At 38.0% G+C, this 23,422-nt stretch overlaps 2 protein-coding genes across 2 annotated transcripts in view; one reads left to right on the forward strand and one right to left on the reverse strand.

Annotated features, from left to right (window-relative positions):
* Positions 1-13,223, reverse strand: part of BRCA2 (BRCA2 DNA repair associated) — a gene marked incomplete at its 3' end in the record, with an annotated part of 52,528 nt that extends 39,305 nt beyond the window's left edge. The window contains exons 1-9 of the mRNA XM_082675396.1: positions 13,147-13,223; positions 10,349-10,594; positions 4,972-5,080; positions 4,281-4,330; positions 4,148-4,188; positions 3,827-3,938; positions 2,994-3,043; positions 2,619-2,730; positions 705-1,817 (exon numbers count right to left, since the gene is read on the reverse strand). Coding sequence (XP_082531522.1) covers positions 705-1,817; positions 2,619-2,730; positions 2,994-3,043; positions 3,827-3,938; positions 4,148-4,188; positions 4,281-4,330; positions 4,972-5,080; positions 10,349-10,594; positions 13,147-13,213 — 1,900 coding nt within the window. The 5' untranslated portion in view covers positions 13,214-13,223. The remainder of the gene's footprint in view (positions 1-704; positions 1,818-2,618; positions 2,731-2,993; positions 3,044-3,826; positions 3,939-4,147; positions 4,189-4,280; positions 4,331-4,971; positions 5,081-10,348; positions 10,595-13,146) is intronic.
* Positions 13,224-15,885: 2,662 nt separating this feature from the next.
* Positions 15,886-22,810, forward strand: ZAR1L (zygote arrest 1 like; the record flags this gene model as incomplete). Its single annotated transcript, XM_082675863.1, has 4 exons — positions 15,886-16,678; positions 17,181-17,273; positions 19,074-19,148; positions 22,667-22,810. Exons 1-4 carry the CDS (start codon positions 15,941-15,943, stop codon positions 22,808-22,810), a joined length of 1,050 nt encoding a protein of 349 aa, XP_082531989.1. The 5' UTR covers positions 15,886-15,940.
* Between the last annotated feature and the right edge of the window lie 612 nt (positions 22,811-23,422).

Here is a 23,422-nt window from a genome sequence, read left to right on the forward strand (position 1 = left end):
GTTCACTGAGATACTACCACCCACTCAAATCTTCACACAGGGAGATAAAATCACCTTTTTAACATACAATATAGTTACTGGTAAATAAACTGTTGCTCAAATAAAAAATGAGTTTCATTGTGCACATTCCTGACACCCAGAGATATAGTAATAACTCTAAGCAATCTCTAAATATTGAAAAAAACTATGTAATAACAACAAAAAAGTCACTATTTTATGACTGCCTTACATTAAACTTAGCTGGCAGTTAGCTTTTTTCTATTTTTTACATGCTTTAAAGAAAATACATATTAAATAGCACAACATATTTATAGAATTGTCCAACTTGCATATAATACTGAAAATTAAAGCAGAAATTAAGTAGCCAAGCTCTTGATGTTTATGAATCACATGCTCTGTCTCAAGAGTTATGATTATATATATACTATGCAAATTAATCCAACAAGTTTGAATGAAATGATTCTGAACATTGGTAATCAAAGGCCTAAACAACAATGCCTGATACTGAATATAAAATACAGATTTAAAAAAAACGCCAAAGCACTACAGAAGAAAAAACTGCAGAATGAAAGCAGAAAGTGTTTTTTAAAAAGGTTGAAGAAAGAGATTCACATATTCAAATAAGAAACTTGTCACCATCCATAAAACTAGACACACTATTCACACACACACACACACACACACACACACACACACAGAGGTACCTGAATCAACATTTGTAAATGTATGTGGTGCTTCCAAAGGCTTTGCTTCAAATTGGACTGAAGAGTTAGTTAGTTCTGATTCTTGGTCTTTCTGCATTTTCAGTCCTTGATAAGATGTTTCATCACATATAGCATAAATGAACTTTTTTGTTTTCTTTTTCAAACTGGATATCAAACCTGCGTTCTTCAAAGCTACAGAAGTATGTTTGGTAGTGGCTGGCCAGCTGCCATTATCAACTGAACTTGTATGTAAAGAATCCTCTTTCTGTGAGCAAACAGTTTGTACTTCCGATCCACTTTTAGAGGCTTCTGGTTCTTTTTTAAAGTTTGCATCGGTCATATTGCTTGAGAAATCTGCTCTGAAAGTCTTTTCAGGTGATTCTCTTATCCTGAATACAGACTTCTTGATACCCTGAAGTGGAGAAGCTATTAGAGAAGAATCAGATAGTGCTTGCTTTCCCACAACAGTGGAATCTTCACGAGACTCAAGACACTGCCCTTCATCTCTCTTTTTTACCACTGTTTCCTCATTTAATATCTTCGCTGTTTTTGATATGCTTGAAATATGCAGCAAAGAATTTTCTAAAGTAATGAAGTTGGTACGTTCTTTCTCTGTACCTATGATGTCTTCTGAATTATTTTGGTCAGAAGAAGAAATATGCAGTAGGGATGTTTTCTCCATCTGGGTTCCATTTAGACCCGAGAGGGTTAGGTGAGACCATTCAGAGGCTGAAGATGGTACAATTTCCCTGGAGATTTTGTCAGTTCCATTCCCAGGGGGTTTCTGATTTATTACATTTGAATCTAATGGATCACTGTCATTTGGCTCCATTTCGGGTACAAACGAATGTTTATTTTCTGTCATTTGTATTTTAGCTTCTTCATATTCATCAGTTTTTGTTTCATTGAAAATATTTTTCCTAGTCTTGCCAGTTTTTATTTTTTGGAGATTTGTTTTATATTTAGAAACACATACTGGAAAACTATCTTCTTCAGAGATATCTGCAACTGTTTCACATACTTCATCTTCTAGGACGTATGGCATTGACTTTTCAAAATGGTCTTTGCTGCTATTTACTTTACCAAATGAATCCTCTAACATTTTCTCCAATCCTGTTAAAATATAAAGCAGAAGCATTATTAATAACATTTTATAACACAACCATATAATTTATACTATTCTCAAACCTTTTTCATAGAAATAGTATACACTGAATAACACATAATTTAGCATTTAAAGGGTTGTCCTGAGTACTAGGTATTTTTTGGGTAGGGAGGCACCAACCTTGCCCTGTTCTTCTGGTCAAGACTGATTCCAGTGTATTCAAAGCCTTTTATTCATACTCAATCCCTAATAACCTTTCTTTACCAGCTCTACACAACTGAAACTCACTCAATTTTACTATATATACACAATTTAATATTCTAAGATTTATCAAACTAGAAGTTCCAAATTTTGTGGCCCTACAACCGGCAATAAAGTCTCATTTTATACATACATACACACACACACAGATATACAATCCTATACATTTATACAGATATACACAAATACTAAGAATATGCAATATTCCAATGACCTGATTAGGTAACTTTAGGTATATCTGCAACCATACTTACTTTCTAATTAGAATATAAGGTTCTCACATTTAGTTAATCATTAAGTCTTAATCTGCATCTCTGTGAGTTTTGAGTTATGGGTTTTCTTTTGTTTTTGTGTCACAACAGCATCTTTGAATAGTATTGTCCTAGTATGATGTTTAAACATTTTCATCTAAATCAAGTTAGTTTCTATTCTCAATACCTTCAGTAATCATGAAAGGAGAAGCAATGTGTTTTCTTTTCAAGAAAATAGGAGCAATATTTCAATGATGTCAGTTGAAAACAGTAGTTCAATTAAACAGAAGGACTTACCATGAGTTTTAGCTTCTGTTTGATTTTTGTTTTCACTGTCTGGCCCAGAAGGGATAAACGTAATATTTTTCTTCAGACTTTCATCATGGTTAGAAGAATAGCTTTTCGAAATCTGCAAAAGTTATGTTTTTAAATCACTAGTATAAAAACTCTCACTATGCATATAGTATATTCAACTTATTCTTAAACAGAGAGACAGCAAAGTTTCATAGTAAGTCAAAGAAAATCACATATAGAAACAGGTTTAGAGACTTCCTCAAAGGCTTAGATAAATCATAAATTAGAGAACGAAAAATGGAAGATAAATAATTTTTCAAGGCATTCTGAAATTATATGCAATTGCAACAGCATAATCAATTTGTCATATTTACTTACAGCAGTACTATCATTAGGAAATACAGTTGCAGATGCTTCTTCATCTCTGACTGTAAGAAAAAAAGTTCAATTTACCTATACTGTATCATATGTCGTACATTAAAGTTCATGTAAAACTTATGTATTTTTTGGTCAGACATCAAAAGAAACATGCACTATTGGATTAAATGACACATTTGAAACAAAATTAATTGATCGAAGTATAGTAATTATAGAAAGGTCAATCAACACAGTGGGTAAGCTGTGCTCACAATTCCTTAGTACCACTGATAAAGTGGTAAGAAACTATGGTTTGCTGATCCTGACTTGAAGGTAATAGTGTCCACAAGGTAATACTTGAAGGTAATACGGTCCACAAAGGCTTGGAAAATCAGATGAAGCTGTCAGGTCATGACTTAAAAGCAAAAGCTTGTAGACTTTAGTATTTTTTCAGATAACAATATAGTTGAAAGGCATATCATACGTTAAACACTTCTAACTTTTCAACATGCTTTACCTATATTATTTCATCTCAGCAAGAAAAGAAGAAAATTAAATGCCCAGCTAAAGAGGAATCAACATGGAATGTATTTTTCCTAGAATAAAAAAAAAAATCCTGGTTTGTGTATAAATTAATTTGATTCCTCTAAAATATCATTTAATGCACTTGAGATTTATTTCAATCTACCCTAAACACAATAAAATTATTCTGAACTACCAACACACCTATCAAAAACAGTATTATCTAATCTGATTACTATCTAATCATCTTTTCATATTTTTCTTTGGACAGAAGCATTACAGATGATAATTTATCAACATCATCTTATATAATACATATTTGCTAGTATTACCTATGAGCACAGTAGAACTAAGTGTTGGTGGTGTGGCCAAAGAACTTGACCAAGACATATCAGGATCCACCTCGGCTCCTAAACTTTCGGAAATACGTTTTGGTGTCTGACCCTGAAAATAAAGAAAATAGTTTATTTCACAGAAGTGCACTGATAATTAAGAATATTTTTTCATTCACTTATTTTTTTCATTTTTCGTTTACTGAATGCCTATGTGAATCAATCTCAAGTACAGACCTGTAAATCTGAGGGCAAACTTATGACACTGCTCTCAAATTCTCAATTACTACATAGTAAAAATAAACTAGGCAGAATATTTACCTTCATGAGCTTTGGTGTATGAAATAAACTTCCACATATCACTGGGGATAAAACAAGGGACAAAATTACTAAGCTTTATTTTTATTAAAATTTAGAGTATTTGAAAAATAAAAAGCCTTGTTTTTAATCATACCTGACTTTTCTCTTTGTGGTGTTACATGTGTACATCGTAGAATAACAGGACTAAAACAAAACAAAACAAATCCCTCAGATTATTTCAAAAGAGAACAAAAATAGCAAAAAGAAACAAAATACTAATCGTATTTTAAAAAGACTCTCAGTCATATCAATTATTAGAATTATACTAGTTTGTAATATTTTTAGATTACTTTTTAAAAAGTAAATATCTCATGAAGAATTAAGTAACCACTAACTTATGTTTAAAATCCCCATTGAAAGTAATGTATAAAGTACTCACAAATTTTAGATGTTAGGAATTGTATATTTTGAATTTAAAAATTATATAGTGACTCTATAACAGCATCATATTCTCTCCAAAGATTCAAAGTACATAAATTATTTTAAACAGGATATTTCAAAGGCATTGCTTTTCATCAATAATATTTTTGTTACTTAAAAATTCCATGGATACACAGGAAAATAGTGAATTCAATGTTATAAGAAAAACAAAGTAAATGTTTGTAATGTAAAAATTATTGTATTGAAGGACTCAATCTAAAAGGAAATTATTTTAAAATAGAAGATCCTCTACCAGGCTCTACAGCAAAATATTACCATGAAAATTAGATGCATCTGTATATAACAAACATCACATGTAGGAAAACGTTTCATTTAAATATTTTAATATAATGACTTCATCATACCTTTCACTAAGAGAAGAATTTGGAGGTGGGCTGGTAACATCATTTACTTGATTCATTTTCACCTTCGTCGTGCAACAACTTTTATGTTTACCACTAGCAATGTCCTTTCCTGAAACAGTGCAATAATTCAGTGAGGATGTGTATGTTCTAGATTGTGAATTTTTATTCTCTGGAAGTATTTAAAAACAGAAAGCCTCATCTACATTGGGAAGGAGAATACATGGGGAATTCAGTCTGAACTGGTTTCTCAGTTTGCTCACTCCTCTCAAAAAGGGATGTCTCAAAGGATGTCTGCCCCCATTCAACAACCATGTGACGCATACAACAAGCCCAAGACAGTTTGAGTAATACAATTCAAGACAGAGCTTTAACCACAGGGAGTTCATAGTATAGTAGGGAAAACTGTTTGAAATGTACACAAGTGGAATACAAAATAAATGTGGCATGACTTGTCATTCAGTTACACACAGTACTATGGTATCTTGACAGGTGAGAGTAAAGGAAAAGACATTTACTGAAAACATACCAAAGTACAAAGCCTGACCATATGACTCTTCTGCTGAAAACCTCTCAAGATCTTGTTTTCAAGATTGAGTTCAAACTCCATAACAAAACTCCCTAGTAACAAGGCCTTTCACAATCTGATTTAATTTTTACAATGACATTCTTTCACAACCTAATTTTAGCCATGTCCATCCATGTGCATATTCTGCAAGGATGTTCTCTTTCACTCTAGGCCTTTGTACAAACTGTTTCTTTCTACCTCTTTTTATTTCTCTTGACCTAGATTCTCTTTCAGGTTTCCATTTTGAAAGTTCCTCCTCCAGAAATCTTTACTGGTCCCTAAGGTGAGACTGACCGCCCCTCTGATGTGTTCCCCACAGAGTAGTTTATCATACACTGTTCCTGTTTCCCCTATTAGACTGTGTGCTCCTTGAAGTAGAGGACTTGTTTTACTTATCACTGTATCCTTAGAAACTACAATAATGCCTGATACATTATAGACACTCCACAAATACTGGCTGAATGAATTAGCAATGATAAGAAAAGTGGGTTGTAGAGAGTGACACATAATACTTGTGTCTGTTCCTACTGAACACATCTACTTTCTAAGACAATAATGTTTCTAAAGCTATATGTGGCTCTATCAAATCCAATTTATAGTTTTTCAATATTCCTATTTTCTGTATCACAAATTTGGCACTTGAGGCGCTTACTATTACTCTTAAAAAATTGCTTTTAAAAGTAATTGCTTTATAGCAAGAAACTAACACAACACTGTAAAGCAACTATACTCAATAAAAATTAATAATAAAAAACAAAAATAATCGCTTTAATTGTTCCTATAATCTCTAACTTAGAGAAGTTTTGGGGAAAATAAGCTGCATTAGTGTTACTGAAACAAAGAAAAGACCAAGCTGAAAACTATTTGTAGCAGCCTACCCAAACACTGTGTTATATTCTCCTTTCTCAAGAAACAGGCAATACACATAAGCCAAATGTACGTGTAAATTGCAAACCCTTCTTCAACAAGATATCCAATCTCCTTCTCTAAGAGACTTTTAGTTAAAGATACTGAAAAGTAACTAAACCTATTTTGAAATTTCACCTTTTCCCCTTTCTTTGTTTTAAGAAAGATTAAGGATCTTTCTTAAAATAAAGTCCTAATCAGAACAAACAAAAACATGGACTTAAAAAAGAAGGCAAACAATGAGATACCACTACACACCCGTTAGAATGGTGTATTTAGATTAGAACCTAAAATACAGACAACACCAAATGCTGATGAGGATGTGGAGTGAGAGAAGCTCTCATTCACTGTGGATGGGAATGCAAGATGGTGTGGCCACTTTGGAGGACAGTTTGCAGTTCTTACAAAACTAAACATACTTCTAGGATGAGATCCAGCAATTGTACTCCTAGCTGTTTACCCAAATGAATTGAAAACTCAGGTCCACACAAAATCCTGCACATGAATGTTTATAGCAGCTTTATTCATCATTGCTGAAACTTGGAAGCAACCAAGGTGTCCTTCAATAGGTAAATGGATAAACAAACTGGTACATCCACATAAAAGAGCATTATTCAATGATAAAAAGAAATGAGCTATCAAGCCACGAAAAGACATGGAGGAGCCTTACATTGCTAAGTGAAGGAAGCAACTATATGACATTCTGGAAAAGACAAAACTATAGACAGTAAAAAGATCAGTGGTTGCCAGGGGTTTAGGGGGAAGGAAGGAAGGGTGAATAGGTGGAGCACAGGGGATTTTCAGGGCAGTGAAACTATTCTGTATGATGCTGTAATGGTGGGTACATGACATTGCACGTTTGCCAAAATCCACAGAACTGTACAAAGAATGAACCCTAGTGTAAACACAGGACTTTAGTTAATAATAAAGTATTGATATTGGCTCAGCAATAAAAAGAAGTGCAAAAGAATAGAAACTGTAAGAAATGAAAAGTAAATAAATAAATGAACCAGGCAAAATGAAGTTCATACCCCAATAAATATTTCCCAAATAACTTGAGGAGCTCATAAATAAGACGAACGATGGTTAAGATAAACTCATGGAATCTTATGCAAGAGGAAAGACTGCTGAGAAGAAACAGCACACTGCCTCATGGAATTTAATGGATAATTTAAAAATAATATATTAGATGTTAGAACTGAACTAAGTACGTTTAAAAACAGTTTAAGTCCTACTCTTACATTTCAATACTCAATTTAAAGTAAACTTAAAAGCAAAAGGTCTCAAAAGGTCTCAAGTCAACAGAATTATTTATGCAACCTTAAAAAAGCTAAGTCCTCTGCCGTGAGTCCACAGTGACCTTATTAATTCATTCCTATCCTTCCTTGGTTATAGAAAGACCAATCCCAGCAGGTTACAATTAGACAATAAACCGCCAACTCTAGGTATGTCTTTCAAGATTCAGTAGATTCAGTATAAACTGGTTTACAGAGCTTTTCCTGACCAACTAAGACAGATGGCTGTTACCTTTACTATATCTATAACATCATACTTTATACATGCTCCTATTATAACATATACCAACCAGTATATTTATATATTTTCTCCCCTAAATGACTGAGTTCCAGAAGTCAAAAGCCATCTTATTCATGTTTGTATCCTTAATGCCAAGCAAGCTGCCAGGCAAAAAGCAAGCATGGAATATTTGTTGAATGGATGATTCCCTTTTCTGTGTCCTCTTCTACGTTTCATTTGTTAAATATTCCCTAAGGTTCTATCCTAGGCCTCATCATAATCAATTTTCTCACCATATCTGATGACTTCCTCACTTTCCAAACAGATAGTTGATTCCTATAGCTTTCTCTCCCACCTGTATTCTTTCTTTAGTTTCAGTCTTGTATTCCCAAAAGCTCTCAGGACATCTCCACCTTCACATCCCAATACTTTCTCAAACTGCAATCCAAACCTCAACCTACTTTTTTTTCATCCTTTCAAACCTTTTCCCTCTCAAACCTGCTTTTCCCCCAGTGCTTACAATTTCTACAAATGCCACCACTACATTCTTAGTCCTGCCCTACACCTGTGATTTGATCCTTTCTTTTGAATTTTCCATATCTAGGCTATTGCAGGGTCCTGTAGTTTCTGCCTCCTATATCCACTTTCACTACCATTACTCTAATTCAGGTACCTGCTCCCATCACCTGGACCACTATGTGTCTCCTAATTGATCTCCCTGCCTGCAGTCTTCTCTTCCTATAAGAATCACCCAATTAGTTTAAAATGTACATTCATGACCACCATTCCCAGAGATTCTAATTTAATAGATTCAGAAAAGTGCCTGGAATCTTCCTTTTCAATCAGCACTTCAGGAGAGTCTAATGGTCCATGCCTCATGTTTTGAAAAACACATCTCCAAAGACTGCTGCCAGATTTTTAGGCTTTCTAAGCAAAATAAACATTAATTTATTCTACAAATACTTACTGAATACTCACTACGTATGCCATTAGGTATCCAATAATGTTTAAGAAAATCTTTGCTCATTACCTACATCCCCTTTTATATGTGCATTTTCTAATACCATGAGTTTCCTATTTCATAGCACTAATCAGAGGATAATCGCTTATGTTAAGTCTCCTTCACTGGAAGCTAAAGGAGTGCAAGAGGCAATACTTCCCAGAAGCAGAGAAATAAGTCAAGATCTGAAAGATGAGTGTCAGTTAGCTAGACAAAGCATAAGAAGTAAGTAAGTACTGGGCAGAGGTAACAGTGTAAAGAGCCACAGAGCATGGTGGTTTCAGAAAGAAATTCAGTACAAATGAATGGAAAATTGAGGGTGGGTGGGAGGGGAATTATGGCAGGATGAGGCAAGAGTTAATGAGAGAACAGATTATAAAGGACCTTGTAAATCATATTAAGGAGTCTGGATTTTATCATGAGGGCAAAGGGAGGTAATCAAAGGTTTGAAGCAGGAAGTAGCATGATTAAATTTGCATGTGACTTCTCTGCTCAACAACCTATCAAATAAATTCAATTTCTTTAGCCTGGCATTCAATGTCTGTCTCTAATCTGCTTTTTTTAGCCTTAGGCTGTTTATTGGTCCCTTTCAAACACGCAACACTCCAAACAGGCTGAATTCCTTGCTATTAACTTCACAAACTACATATTCTTCCTCATGTTTTTCCCTCTGCCTAGAACACGCTCACTCTACTCCATCTTCAAATTTCTGAATCTCATCTATTCTTCAAGGTTTAATTCAACTGAATATTCCCTAATTGCCCTCAGTATTATTTATGCTTTCTTTCTTCTTAACTCTCATTATACTTTTTGTTCTTTTGGCATGTACCACATTCAACCCTAAACTGTATTTAATCTGTGTACTGTTAATTCCTCTTACTAGAGAGTAATACTCCAAAGAAAGGAAGAGTATGTTACTTAAATCAAGCAGGTAATAAATATTTAAATGAATATATCATCTTATTACATGATAAGTTGCAAACATCTGGCACACAGGCCTGAGAAAGTGCTACCGAATCAAAAGACACTTATAGCAACTGTTAAAAAGAATCTGTCCTCTGTGATAGCCTGCAGAAATACAGTTTAGTTTAACATCAAAACAAGCCCTAGGTTTTTTTGTATAGGAATGACATAATTTAGCAAATCTCAGTGGGCAGGATATATTAATCAAAGGAAGGAGGAAAAGAAACATTTATCAAGGACCTACATTATTTTATTTAATCCAAACCTTGGTAGTATTTTCACATTTCCACTTTTCAGGTGGGGAAAGTGTGGCCAGAGGTTGAGCTGACCAACATGACATAGGTAACAACAGAGCTGGGATTTTTAACAGTAATTTGTCTGAATTACTAGTTCATGTTTTTTCTAGTCAACCACATCATATTACTTACCTGAATCTAATCTGAATTTATCTAATTCATTTAAAGGAGATTGGTACAGTGGCAGAGTTAGACCTCGCTCTTTGAATATTATTGGAGTTGAAGCCAACTGATGATAAGGTTTCCTCTGTGGTGTTTTAAATGGGTTTGTTTCATAACTGCTGATTTTATATTCTGATTCTTCCAAAGGTTCAGAATTATAGGGTGGAGCTTCTGAAGAAAGTTCTTCAAACCAATTAAGGCTTATTGGTCCTAAATCTGTAAGAAAAATTAAAATCCCACCTGGGTTTTAATCAGTGACACAATAAAATCCATGAGCCAGTAAAGATTACAATTGCTTGAGATTTTGACTGTGGATTACTTTTAAGGAATACTAATTAAACAGGATCATTAATCTGTTCTCTTATCAATCTGTAGTAAGGTATAACAAAAGTTTACAAAACTTACAAGGAGATTATTACCTATATTAGCTCTTCTAAAGTTTTCTTTCATATTCACGACTCAGAAACAAAAATCATCCATAGTAAGAACGCATTCCACAGATACAATTAAAGTAATTATCAATACTACATAAGTGGCTGTGATAAATCTATAGGTACAAGAGACATGCAGACTCACAAATTGAATGGAATAGATTCTCTGTTAAAGAGAAAGACAAAATTTCTCCTGTGATCTATCCTTAAAGTAGTGGTTCTCTAAGTGTGGTCTGTGGACCACTTGAGGCGAAGGTCACTAAGACCATTTCAAGAGGTCCATAAGGTCAAAACTATTTTCATAATAATATTAGCCATCATTTGCCTTTTTCCCAACATTGACATTTACACCACTGGTGGGTAAAACTGATGACAGCTTTGCCTGAGTCAAGGCAGTGGCCACAAACTGCACTAGGAGTCACTGTATTCTTCGTCACCATGCACTTGTAAAAACACAAAAACACAAACAAAAAAGCGGGACTTCCCTGGCGGTCCAGTGGTTAAAACTCCATGCTCCTAATGCGGGGGCACGGGTTCCATTCCTGGTCGGGGAACTAAGATCCCACATGCCGCGTGGTGCGGCCAAAGAAACAAAAAGCAAGTTTAACTTAAAGTGTCCTTAACTAGGCAGCAAAAGTTAGTTTTATTAAAGCCTAACCCTTGGGCACATATTTTTAATATTCTCCGTGACAAAAATGGAAGCATTCATAAAGCATTTCTGCATATTTAAGCACAAGAGTTGTTTAGAAAAAGCACTCGTGATGAGTTGTGAGCTGAATTAGCACTTTTCATGGAAAGCCATTTTCACAAGAAAGAACGACTAAGTTATTCTGAGTTGGGTGATTTGGTAGACATTTTCTCGAAAATGAATGAAGTGGGCCTGTTACTGCAGGGAAAACAACAGTTTGTTGCCAACGGTAATATGTGAGCTTTCAAATGAGAATTAGAATTTTGTTAAAAACTCTATCAGCCTCTGTGAGCTTGATGTCTTCCCAATCTTAAAAGACTTTTCTGATGAGATCAGTGAGGTAACCAATGTGATTTTTATTTATTTTATTTTATTTATTTATCTTTTGGCTGCATTGGGTCTTCATTGCTGCGCGTTGGGCTTTCTCTAGTTGCGGCGAGCGGGGGCTACTCTTCGTTGCGGTGCAAGGGCTTCTCATTGCGGTGGCTTCTCTTGTTGCGGAACCCGGGCTCTAGGTGCATGGGCTTCAGTAGTTGAGGCTCATTCGCTCAGTAGCTGTGGGGTCGTGGGCTCTAGAGCACAGGCTCAGTAGTGTGACACACGGGCTTAGTTACTCTGCAGCATGTGGGATCTTCCGGGACCAGGGCTCAAACCCGTGTCCCCTGCATTGCCAGAAGGATTCTTAACCACTGCATCACCAGGGAAGCCCTCCAATGTGATTTTTTAATAATGTCTAATGCAATGTGTCAATATATGGAATATCATTAATATTTTTCAAATAATCCACGCATGATGTTACAACATGGATAAAAGATTTATTCAAGGTACAAGAAAGACTAATTGAATTTAATGTAAGAAGAGTATGAAAAATTCATTACATGGTTTCGGATTCCACATTGCAACTTTTAAGAAACTACCACTTGTCTTAAGTTTTCGAGTAGTACCAAAGAAAAATAGCCACAGTTAAGTGAAGACTACTAAAATACTTCTTTTTCTAATTACATTGCTGTGTGAGGTTGGGTTTTCTTCATGTACTTCTATCAAAACAACATATTGTAACAGATTAAATGCAGAAATGAGTATGAGAATCCAGCTATCTTCTATTGAGCCAGATAGTAAAGAGAACTGCAAAATTTTAAAATAATGTCACTCTTCTCACATTTTTCTTGTAAAATAGTTATTTTTCATAAACATGTTATTCATGTTAATATGCAATGGGTTTATTTTTATTAATTAAATTAATATTTTTTTAAGTTCTTAGTTTTAATCTCTAATGTGGTAACCTACATAAACAAAGGCTCTTGGTCCTCAATCATTTTAAGAGTGTAAGGAGAACTGAGACCAAAAAGTTTGACAACTTCTGCTATAACGTTACCAGTGCTTCTGATTTGCTAGAAGTTCTCTGCTTTAAAAACAATTCTGCTAATCAAGGGGTCAGTCTCCTCTTTATCCACTACAGGTTCTATATTTATCATTTGTTTAACCGTAAATGATTATTTTCCTGATTTATGACTCTATAAAGCACAGTTTATAGTGAAAACAAAAACATGAAGTACTGAATTTTTTTCAGCAAGCATGCATAATTACACATTTTTCTGAAAACATTTTTCTCAATGTAAACGATCAATTTATATAAAATCTGTCAATACCTGCTTTGTTGCATCGCGTCTTAAAAATTTCAAAAAACGTTGGCCTCTCTTTGCATCCAATCGGCATTTTTATCTACAATATTATTCCAACGTTTGGTAACGGAGTCTGCAAAAGAGAACACCAAAATACACTTCACAGGGATGCAGTCTTTCTTAAGTGACTCTGAGGTAAAAGCGGAAGCGGCTAAACCTGCCTAAAGTTACAATGCTTATTTACCTCGGTCCCACTCGGGAAAAGAATCGAACTCACAGCGATGAAAAGAGCATTGTATATCTGTGCCGTCCAATAGAGTAGCCATTGGCCACATTCAGCATTTGAAATGTGGCAAGTCTGACTCAAGAACAGAATGTTTAATATTATTTACTCTTTATTAAATTAACTAGTCACGTGTGGCTAGTGGCTGCGCAGTTAGCGAGGGCTATTAGATCAACACCGTTTGACAATTCCCAATCAGTAAATCTTCGTTAACACATCAGTTACCCGGGGACTAAGTGAGGCAGGTACAGTGGGCCACAGGCCCTAGGACATTTTCCAAGATAGCAATATTCCGTGAAAGTAACTTCATCGTGATTCCAATTAAGGAAACTTCAGCTTGAGACGTCTGGGACAAGCGGCGTCCAAAGCTGGGCAATGGAGTCCCGGGGAAGGGGCGCCCTCGAGCCCCGAGGAGCGGGTCCCTTCTCCCCGTCGGTGCGGGGTGGGCAGGGACCAGTGAGGGCCCGAGGCCCGGCTCCCACCCGGGCACCGGAGGCACTCCCCGCCGCCCGTCTCCACCCTTGCGAATACTAACCGCCTTCAGAGGTGCAGCTGTTTTTGTCCAGAGTAGGCTGACAAAACGTGCGCCGGCACTCAGATCAGAAATCTGACCCCGCAGGTTCCGTTTCGCCGCGACCCACCGACCCAGACAACACACACGGCGCGGAGCCGTAACAGTCCCACCTCCGCCCAGCGGTTTCAGACTCTCACTCCAAAAGCCCGCTCACGGGATACGTCACGCGATGACGCCATGACGCTGCACGCAGCGCGCGCGCGCCACCCGGAAGTCAGACTCGGGCCGCGTCTCCGCCGCCTCTAGTTGTGGCCGAAGCGAATACTTGTTTGGCTGCCTGACAGTCAGTTCCGAGCCGCTAAAGAGGGAGCTGAGGTGTCCGTTCTCTTCTCCTGAGCCTTCAGACTACTAGGCCGCGCTGCTTGGAGGCACCACGCCCTATGTATACTCGCCGCCTCCTCCCCCTTCGCTCCATGTCACGTTTGGGTGGTCCCCCTCGAATGCGGCCTGGGGTCTGTGAAAAGTCCCTGTTTGGTCCTAAAAGCGGGCGTCCCCCAAAGTGGGCAGACGTTAGAAAACCCCAGAGTGGTCCGTGGCTGTGGATAACTCCCTTCCCGGCTGAGTGCGCCCTAAGGAGTGGAAGAGGCCGAGATTTGAAGCCAGAGGACGTTGGGTCTAGTCCGCGTGTTGCTCTTAGGCAGCAGTATTTCAAAATCTCTGAGCCTGTTTCCCTGCTTGAAAAATTGTGAAACCCACCTCAGGCCTCCTGCAGTGTTAGGCACTTCCCTCTGCAGGCTTCCGTAGTATCCCTGACGTTCCTAGGGTACCAAACAACTGTTTTGTGCCTAACTTCCCCTCCAAACTGCCCTGAAAGACAGCAGTCTCATCATTCACGAGGTCTGTGATATGCCTAGCACAAGGCTTTATTCAGGTTTATTGTAGTACCTAGGAAGCCTTCAGCTGGATTCTGGAGGTGAGAGGGGCTCATGGACCTTGCTGCTTTCCGAAGGCTCTTGAGCAGTGAACAGTGGAAGCAACCGTGGATTTGAAAAAGAGTGGCCTCTACTTGGTACCTGAGGTGTCATTTTAGTTTGATCGTAATCCTTTGCTGTAGTAGGAAGCCTTACCAATACAGATAGATACCAAAGCTTATGATCATCTAGGCCTAAATAGCAAAGAAACATGGGCCTGGGATCCTTACCCAATAGCAGCTAACACTTAATGAACATCTATGAGTTATTCTGCTTTATAAAGGATATCACGTTTAATCTTACAATAATCCTATAAATTGGTTAGTATTGTCAGATGGGGAATCTGAGTTATCTAGTTAAGTAAGTTGAGTGATAAACAAGGCCCAGGTTTCAGTTCAAATCTGTGTAACTTCAGATACTTAACTATCCTGTGATTGTCTGCATTTAACCTCTAAATCTGAACAATTTGCTGCTTTTCACCTTTTTTGGGGGGCGGGTCCACTAGAGTAGACTATTGAGAACTGTTGGTATGTCATACAACCCTCTGAAATATACTTTTTCACTATATACCCTGTTCCTCCCCCTCCCCCCCTCCCCACACTCTGCCCATAACTTTATGCTCCTTGCTCCTGTAGTACCAGGTTTTTTACGTTCTTTAGCTCTGCCATAATATACTTTCTTCCTTATACTCACTCTTATAGTGTGGCAGCTCAAATAATTTACTGCTCGTATTGGATGTACAGTATCTTTTAAAACAGGGTCTCTAAAATGGTAAGTCACTGTGGGAATAGTGAATTAATGAATTGCTAATTAAAACGTGTGTGAATAAGAAGGTAAATGAAAAACAGCTTTGAAAAAAGATTCAGGAGCAGTGAATTGAAGAGACAGAAAAAAGCAATTAGGGATGAGGTGGCAATTAGACCTCAGTAGGTAGGGAGATCCCCTTCCCTCCTGCAATTAGGGTAATAGGAAGCAGCACCCATCAGAATCAGAAATAAATGGAGAAGCTTGGGAAGAACCTGAACCAACCTGATCTGGAGAAAGAGGGAGCGGATGAAGGTGGAAGGCAAAACAAGGACACAAACAAACTGCCCCAGGATATTACGCTGCGCCTGGGCGCACTGCGGCCGGATGGAGCGCTTGGTCCGTGTGCCCTACAGCTTGTACCCGGGCTATGGGAACACGCTGTCTTTGGGCCAGCCTGGACTTTCTGAGCACAAACAGCCCGACTGGAGGCACAACAACGGTCCCCCCGCTTTCCTGGCCAGGCCGGGGCTGCTGGTGCCCTCCAACGCCTCCGACTACTGCGTGGACCCTTGCAAGAGGGCCCAGCTTAAGGCCATTCTCTCCCAGATGAACCCCAGCCTGAGCCTGCGTCTGTGCAAGGCCGACACCAAGGAGGTGGGCGTGCAGGTGAACCCCCGGGTGGACAAGTCCGTGCAATGCTCACTGGGGCCTCGCACCTTGCACAGCCGCTCCCCCTGGGGCAGCACGGGGTACAAGGCGCCCCTGTCAGCCTGGGAAGTCTATTCGCCAGTGATGGGCCGCAGGGGCCTGGTGCGGCTGCAGAAGGATGGGGAAGACGAGGAGAGGAAGGCGCTTTCGGGTCCTCCCGAGGCCAGCCAGCCGCCGCCGCTGCCGCCACCAACACCAAGGTCGGAAGAGAACCAGCGGGAGGAACTCCGGCAACAGGAAGAGTTGGGGGAGGAAGATGCCTCAAGTCCTCGGGAAAGGAAGAGCAAGCAAGCTCAGGGAGACGCCAGCGAGCCGCTCCGGAAGCCCAGCTTCCAGGTGAGCTTTCTTTTCCCTCACCTCAGCCCTCTCTTTCCTTTTTTTCCATTTCTGGTGCAACGAGAGCAGAATCTTCTCTGCAAACATATATTTTACATGTCTCATGTGTATGTGTGTGTGTTTAATTTTTTGGTAAAATGGGGTGCCAACTTTAAGCCTATGAAAGCCCAAAGTTTGGGAACCATAGCTATTGGAAATGAGACAAAGAAGGGTTTCAGGTTTGTGAAATCTGTGATCAGATCTTCATTTTGTGCAGGTGGTGCTAATGGCCTTGGGGAAAATAGATTGGAAAAGCGTGAGAGCAGCTAGAAGCGTCCCAGAGTAATCAATCCTTGAGAGCTGAGTTCACGTAGTGACCTTGAGAATAGCTATGAATGAGATTAAGGAGGCTTCTTGTTGTTTCTTATACAAAGCCACAAGGATAGAAGGATCTGGCTTTTTATCCGCACCCCCCCTCCCCACCACCCCAAGATAGTAAAGGACTTTTCCTCCTTATTTGCAGTTTTTAGAACCAAAATATGGCTATTTTCACTGTAAAGATTGTAAGACCAGATGGGAGAGTGCTTATGTGTGGTGCATTTCTGGAACTAATAAGGTAAGTAAAAGTGAGTGGGACAAGGGAGAGCATGGGCGGGCACAGGTGCTGCATGGAGGAAGAACATGTTTCCTAATGGAGCATGACTAGAATGCTGTCTCGGTCATCTTGGCAGCCTCTGTGCCAGGCACATAACAGGTGTTCAGTAAATGTTTGGATTGAACTGAATTGGGCTGTCCACAAGAGCTCTTGAGTTCCTGAACCCTGGTGTTATATTTGGTTTGGTAGTTGCACCAGACAAAATGTCAGGTTATTTAAATGAACTCTTGCTCTTGTATACATTGGGACTTGCTATAATCTTTTTTTTTTTTTTTTGTATGCGGGCCTCTCACTGTTCTGACCTCTCCCGTTGTGGAGTACAGGCTCCGAACGCACAGGCTCAGGGGCCATGGTTCACGGGCCCAGCCACTCCGCGGCATGTGGGATCTTCCCGGACCGGGGCACGAACCCATGTCCCCTGCATCGGCAGGCAGACTCTCAACCACTGCGCCACCAGGGAAGCCCTATAATCATTTTTTAGTTGGTATATTGTAACAAGTTTGGGCCTTAGCTCTAGAAAATTTCCACTGTCTGTCCACAAGGTGGGGCAATGAGAGAAATAATTTATTGTAAAGTTAACCTTGAGAGACTTGGTTATTTAGGCTCCCCGCCTTAATTTGAATTAGTTGTCAACATATTTAGGCTGGGAAAGATTCCACATTTTGCATTTCCAGATTTTCCTGAACCATCAGACTCTGGTCATTAAACGCTCTCAGTTTGAGAGCAGTAGGCTGGACTTGAGCAGCTTCTGTCTCCTTTCACTGGGCATGTGGCCTTTATTTCACAGCAGTCTGCATCTCGTGTCTCTCATTCACCTCTACAAGCATTTGAGTTTGAGGCCCCTGTGCTGTTGCATTTTAGATACTGCTTTTCCTTCTTAAGGACTGTAGAGGGAGAGGGTAAGGAGGCATGCTACCACCTGAATGAAAACTTGGTTGTTTTTTTTTTTTGTTGTTGTTGTTTTTAACCCTAGCCATTTACTAGAACCTGGAGGCGAATAGATTTTTAAACTAAACTAAAATTACTTTCCTTCTCTTGCCAGAAAAGAAACAGTGGGTTTAATTCAAACACTGGTGACACTAGGAAAAAAAGAACGAGACATAGAACTCATCCTGGAGAAATTTGATAGGAATGACACAGACAAAATGAGATTTGGTGGTATATGCATTGGCACCCGTGGCATGGAAGTGGTACAGAAATGATATAGGAGGGGGACGATTAACCCTGTCAGAGGGAAGGCATCCTGATGTCCAAGCAGGATTTTAAAGGTTTATAAATAGGAGTTCACCAAGTGAGGAAGGGAGAGAAAGTGCACAAGAAAATGCACAAAGCCTGGAAACCACGTGTGTTGGTGGGTAACTATAAGTAATTTAAATTTCAAATTGAGAAATACTGAAAAAAATGAAAAAGTAGGGGCAAATAGACCAGGACAGAAGGAGCAAGTCAAGGGTTCTGCCTGCACAATGAATAAAGTTATCATAGCTACTTCTCACTGAAGACTTTTACTGTGGTACTTTGTGTACATTATTGGGTAGTTGTCAGAATTATAGAAAAAGGAAGTGGTATTGTCTCAATTTTACAGGTAAGGAAAATGAGGTTCAAATAATAAGAAAAAGTGACTGATAGCACTAGAAGAGCTTAAGACTTCAGCATAGAGGTTGGGCAAAAGCAAGCTGCAAGGTGAAGGAATGGATTACTTAAATTAAGATCTGGGAGCCTAGAGTACCTATAAACTTGTATAAAAGACAAATTTCTCTTTAGGTTTATTTCAAACAACTCTGTTGCAAATGCCAAAAGAGTTTCAACCCTTATCGAGTAGAAGCAATCCAATGCCAGGTAAGCAAATAGAATATTTCCATCGTATCTATAATGTTTTTATTCTTAAGCATGAAGCTTCTGTGGCAAAATGTTAGGATTTGATAGACTTAGATATCTGTACAGGAGTGTTAGGTTTTCTGTATGTTTGAATTTTTATAATATTTTAGAAAAAACATTAATTCTACGTTTTTGGCGGGGGGAAGGGGAAGATTTACTCTTAAGTTGCCTTATGTGGTGTGTTTATGTATGTGGTGTGTTTTTCCTCAAACACCCTGTGTATAGTCTGCATGTAATAATTTAACAGGTAACCTTTATTAAGCTTTTACTATGTGCCAAACTTGAGGCCAAGTGCTTTTCATTATCTCCTGTAATCTAACCTTTGAGGTAGATGTTATTCCCATGATACAGACCAGAAAGCTAAAGTTCAATAAGAAAATAACTTGCCCAAGGTTGGACAGATAGTATTAGAGTTGTGATCAGATTCCATGGTGTCCCCAAGGTCTAGGATGTCACAGAATTCGATGAGCTCTTACATAAAACAGCTTGCAGGAGGTATCTTTTGAAGCTTTTCAGAAAAGTGTGACATAGTTGATTTTCATAATCAAGAATTTTTTTTATCCTAAATCCTTCACTTACTTAACATTTTTATACTACTAAGAAATAAATAACTTAAAAAACTAGTCTAATCGTTTATAAATTATTTATCTTTAGATTTTCTAGTCTGACATTCTCATTTAGTCTGTTTACTATAATTACTTTGGATTTAAATATATTTTCTTACTATTATACTCCTTTTTCTTGTGTTCACTTGAATTGATTTTTTAAAACCTCCCCCATTATCTTGGCAGTTATTCATTCTTTAATGTTCTTCTTTAATGTTCATCATACAGCATGATTCTTTAACAACTTATGTAGACGTTGATAAGTCAATCTCACCTCTCCTTGACAATGCAGTGACCTTAGGTCACACTAATTCCTTATCACTTCATCCAAACTTCTTTGCTGCTATTGTTGTATGTTATTTTTAAACTTTAAAAGACATTATTTGTTATAGTCATAATTAATTTAGCTTTAGCTACATATTTACCCTTTCTGCTGCTCTCAGGTCCTTTTTGTATCTGGGACCACTTTCCTTATACCTGAAGAACACATTTTAATATTTCCTGTAATGCAGATCTGAAGGTGACACATTTTATTTTGTCTAGATAGCTTTTCTAAAGGATATTTTTGCTGAATATAAAATTTTTAGGTTGGCAGTAGTTTCTTTCTGCCCCTTAAGGAGCTGACCTTCATTGTTTCTGTAAAGTTGGCTATTGGTCTTATTGCAGCTCCTTTGAAGTAATATATCTCACTTTCTCACCTTCTTAAGTCTGTTTGCTTTTAAGATATTTCTCTCTGCTTTGGTTTTCAACAGTTTTACAATTTATGCCCAATTGTAGTTTCTTTGTATTTATCCTGCTTACAATTCATAGTGTTTCTTGAATCTGTAGCTTGAAGACTTTTATCACTCTTGGAAAATTATCAACCATTATCTTTAAAATATTACTTCTACCTCCATTCTCTCTTTCTTCTAATTACTCATATTAGACCTTTCACCATATCCCTTATCTCTTTTATGCTCTTTTCTGTATTTCCTAAGCTTTTGTCTCTCTTTGCTTCCATTTGGATAGCAACTACTAAACTATCTTCCATTTCTCTAATTTTTCCTTCTGCTCTTTCCAATCTGCTGTCAAACCTACCTATTCAGTTATAGATTTCAGTTACTGTGTTTTTCAGTACTAGAATTTTTATGTCTTTTTAAGTGACGTCCAGTTCTTTGTTGGAAATATCAGTCTCTTTGAACATATTAAGCATCATTTTCTTAAAATCCGTACCATAAAACTCCATTAATTTGATCCTCTATGGTTCTGTTGCTATCCTCTTCACGTTCCTTGGTTTTCGAGTATGTTGTTCTGTCTCCTTATATACCTGGTTACTTTTGAGTGCTATATATTGTATATGAAAAATTATAGTGATAATTTGAGGCCTAGGATAGTATTGTTTTTCACAGAAGACTTGTCTGCTTCTGTTGGGCAGATGGGGACACTAGCAATTTCAGATTACTATTTTCCAATCATAGGAGTTCACCAAGTTTTGAAACTGGGCTTCAGCAGTTGAAGGCTGGTCAATTTTGGGTTCATTCTTATTCTTAGGGTGTAGCCTTTCAGGGCCCTTCAGGGTCCCAGCACAAAACCTGAATTGTTTACCAGGTCTCTCCTACTTTGACATATTTAAGATTATCCCTCAGCCTCATCAACTTGTTAAACTCATTTTCAGCTTCCTGTTGTCTTTCACCTCTTACAGAATTACCTTTAGAGAGAAAATAGTCCCAAATGTCAGGCTCATCTCTATTTCTGGGCTTCCTCCTCTGATACTTTGGTATCTCTCCAGTGCCTTCAAGTAGTTCTTGTTTTTAATTATTTTCTTCTCTGCTCAGCTTTTCTTGTTGTCCTAAGTAGGAGATTTGGTCAAAACTACCTAATCCACCATTACTAAAACCAGAAACCTACCTTTAGACTAAATCCTGATTTTTTTTTTTAACTAAAAAAATTTGTTTTGAATTAAGCCTTTTCTTCCTTATAAAGGTGATATGAGGATTAAGTGAATTTATATAAAGTGCTTGGAGCAGTACCTAGAGTAAACAACATGTGAGTATTGCTATTAGAATTTTCTTAAGGATGCATACTCATCAACGGGAGAGTGGAAGATGTAAGTGCAGTACAACATTTGATAAATCATATCTGAGACACTCATATGGAAAATAAAACTGCCTTTTTCACAATATAAAAGGTAAAGCTTTACTTATTCTTTTTGGCTATGAACATATGCAGAAAATTGAGCAGTGATTATAAATTTTCAAAGATTAGCAGGGTTGGGAAGGTGGACCAGGGTAGTATACCACTCTCCATGGGGTGTGTTTTTTATTTATCAGAAGACAGAATAGGATAATGGTTAAAAATTCCTCAAATTCCAGCAGAGATTAGGCATGACTGGAAGGAAAATATTTAGCTTCCTCTAGAACACCCCTCCCTCCAGTTGTGACAAGCAAAAATCTCTCCAGGTATTTCCAAATGTCTGCTGGTAGGTAAAATACTACTGGTTGAGAATCACTGCTCTAGTATTTTTTAAATGTTCCAGTCTAGGTAATCAAATCACTTAATACCCACTGCTCACTCCCACCTGGCTACAAATGTAGAAACCTGTATAATGAAGAGACTCTACAAAACTCTAACTTTTAAACCTTTTCTCTTGTATCTTCTGGACTGGCTCATCAATGTTCTCTTAAATATCGTCTGATCATTCATTTTGAAAAATGCATGACATTTAGTGGGCTGTGAGTGGTTTTGTACAACTTGGTCTTGGACTTCTCATAGGATTCAAAGGAGGAGAAAGATATCAGGGATAGGGCTGGTGGGGAAAAGTATTTTCATTTGAAGACTACATTTGAAGAACTAATTTGATCATTTAGTCCCCAAACTGTTGCTTCTTTTCAAAAGACCTGTTCAAAGTCTCGTTGTTCCTGTCTTCAAAAGAAAAGACACATCGATCTAAGGAGGCCTCATCGGCAGGAGCTGTGTGGCCGCTGCAAAGACAAGAGATTCTCCTGTGGCAATATTTACAGCTTTAAATGCATCATGTGACAGGCAGCATGCTTCATACGGGACACCTGAACTCTTCTTGTAATTTACCGTATAGTTCCTCTTTTGCACCTTGGCTCTGACCTGGTATTGGAAAATGGTTTAGGCTTTTGTACTTTTTGTAGGTGGTATGACAATTGTCGATGTGAATAGAATAAAATAAATGCATGTAAAATAGACCATGAAGACACATTAATTGGTGATCCGGGGTAAAAACATCACTAAAACATTGGGAGAATGGTAGATCCTATCACTAATATGAATGGAACAATGAAGAGGAACAACAGTCATTCATTTGACAAACTTGTACACTGGGTGTTCTAAGTGCTAGGAATATAGAGACAATCAGGAGCAAGGTCCTTGCCTTCAAGTGTACCTAATCATTATAGCAAATGCTTAAATAGTACTTAGTATATGTCGGGCATTGATGTTACTCATCACAGCACTCTTATTATACTCCTTTTTAACAGATGAGGAGAGAGAGCCACAGGGAGGTTACAGGGTAAAGCCAGAATTTGAACCTAGGTAGACTAGTCCATTCTCCACGGCTTTAGATTTACTTAGATTTTTTCTTAGATTCAGATGTGTTAAGTGCAATGAAGGAAACGGGGCTAT

The sequence above is a fragment of the Grampus griseus genome, assembly GCF_964374135.1.
Source record: "Grampus griseus genome assembly, chromosome: 18".
In the NCBI taxonomy this organism is placed as follows: Eukaryota; Metazoa; Chordata; class Mammalia; order Artiodactyla; family Delphinidae; genus Grampus; species Grampus griseus.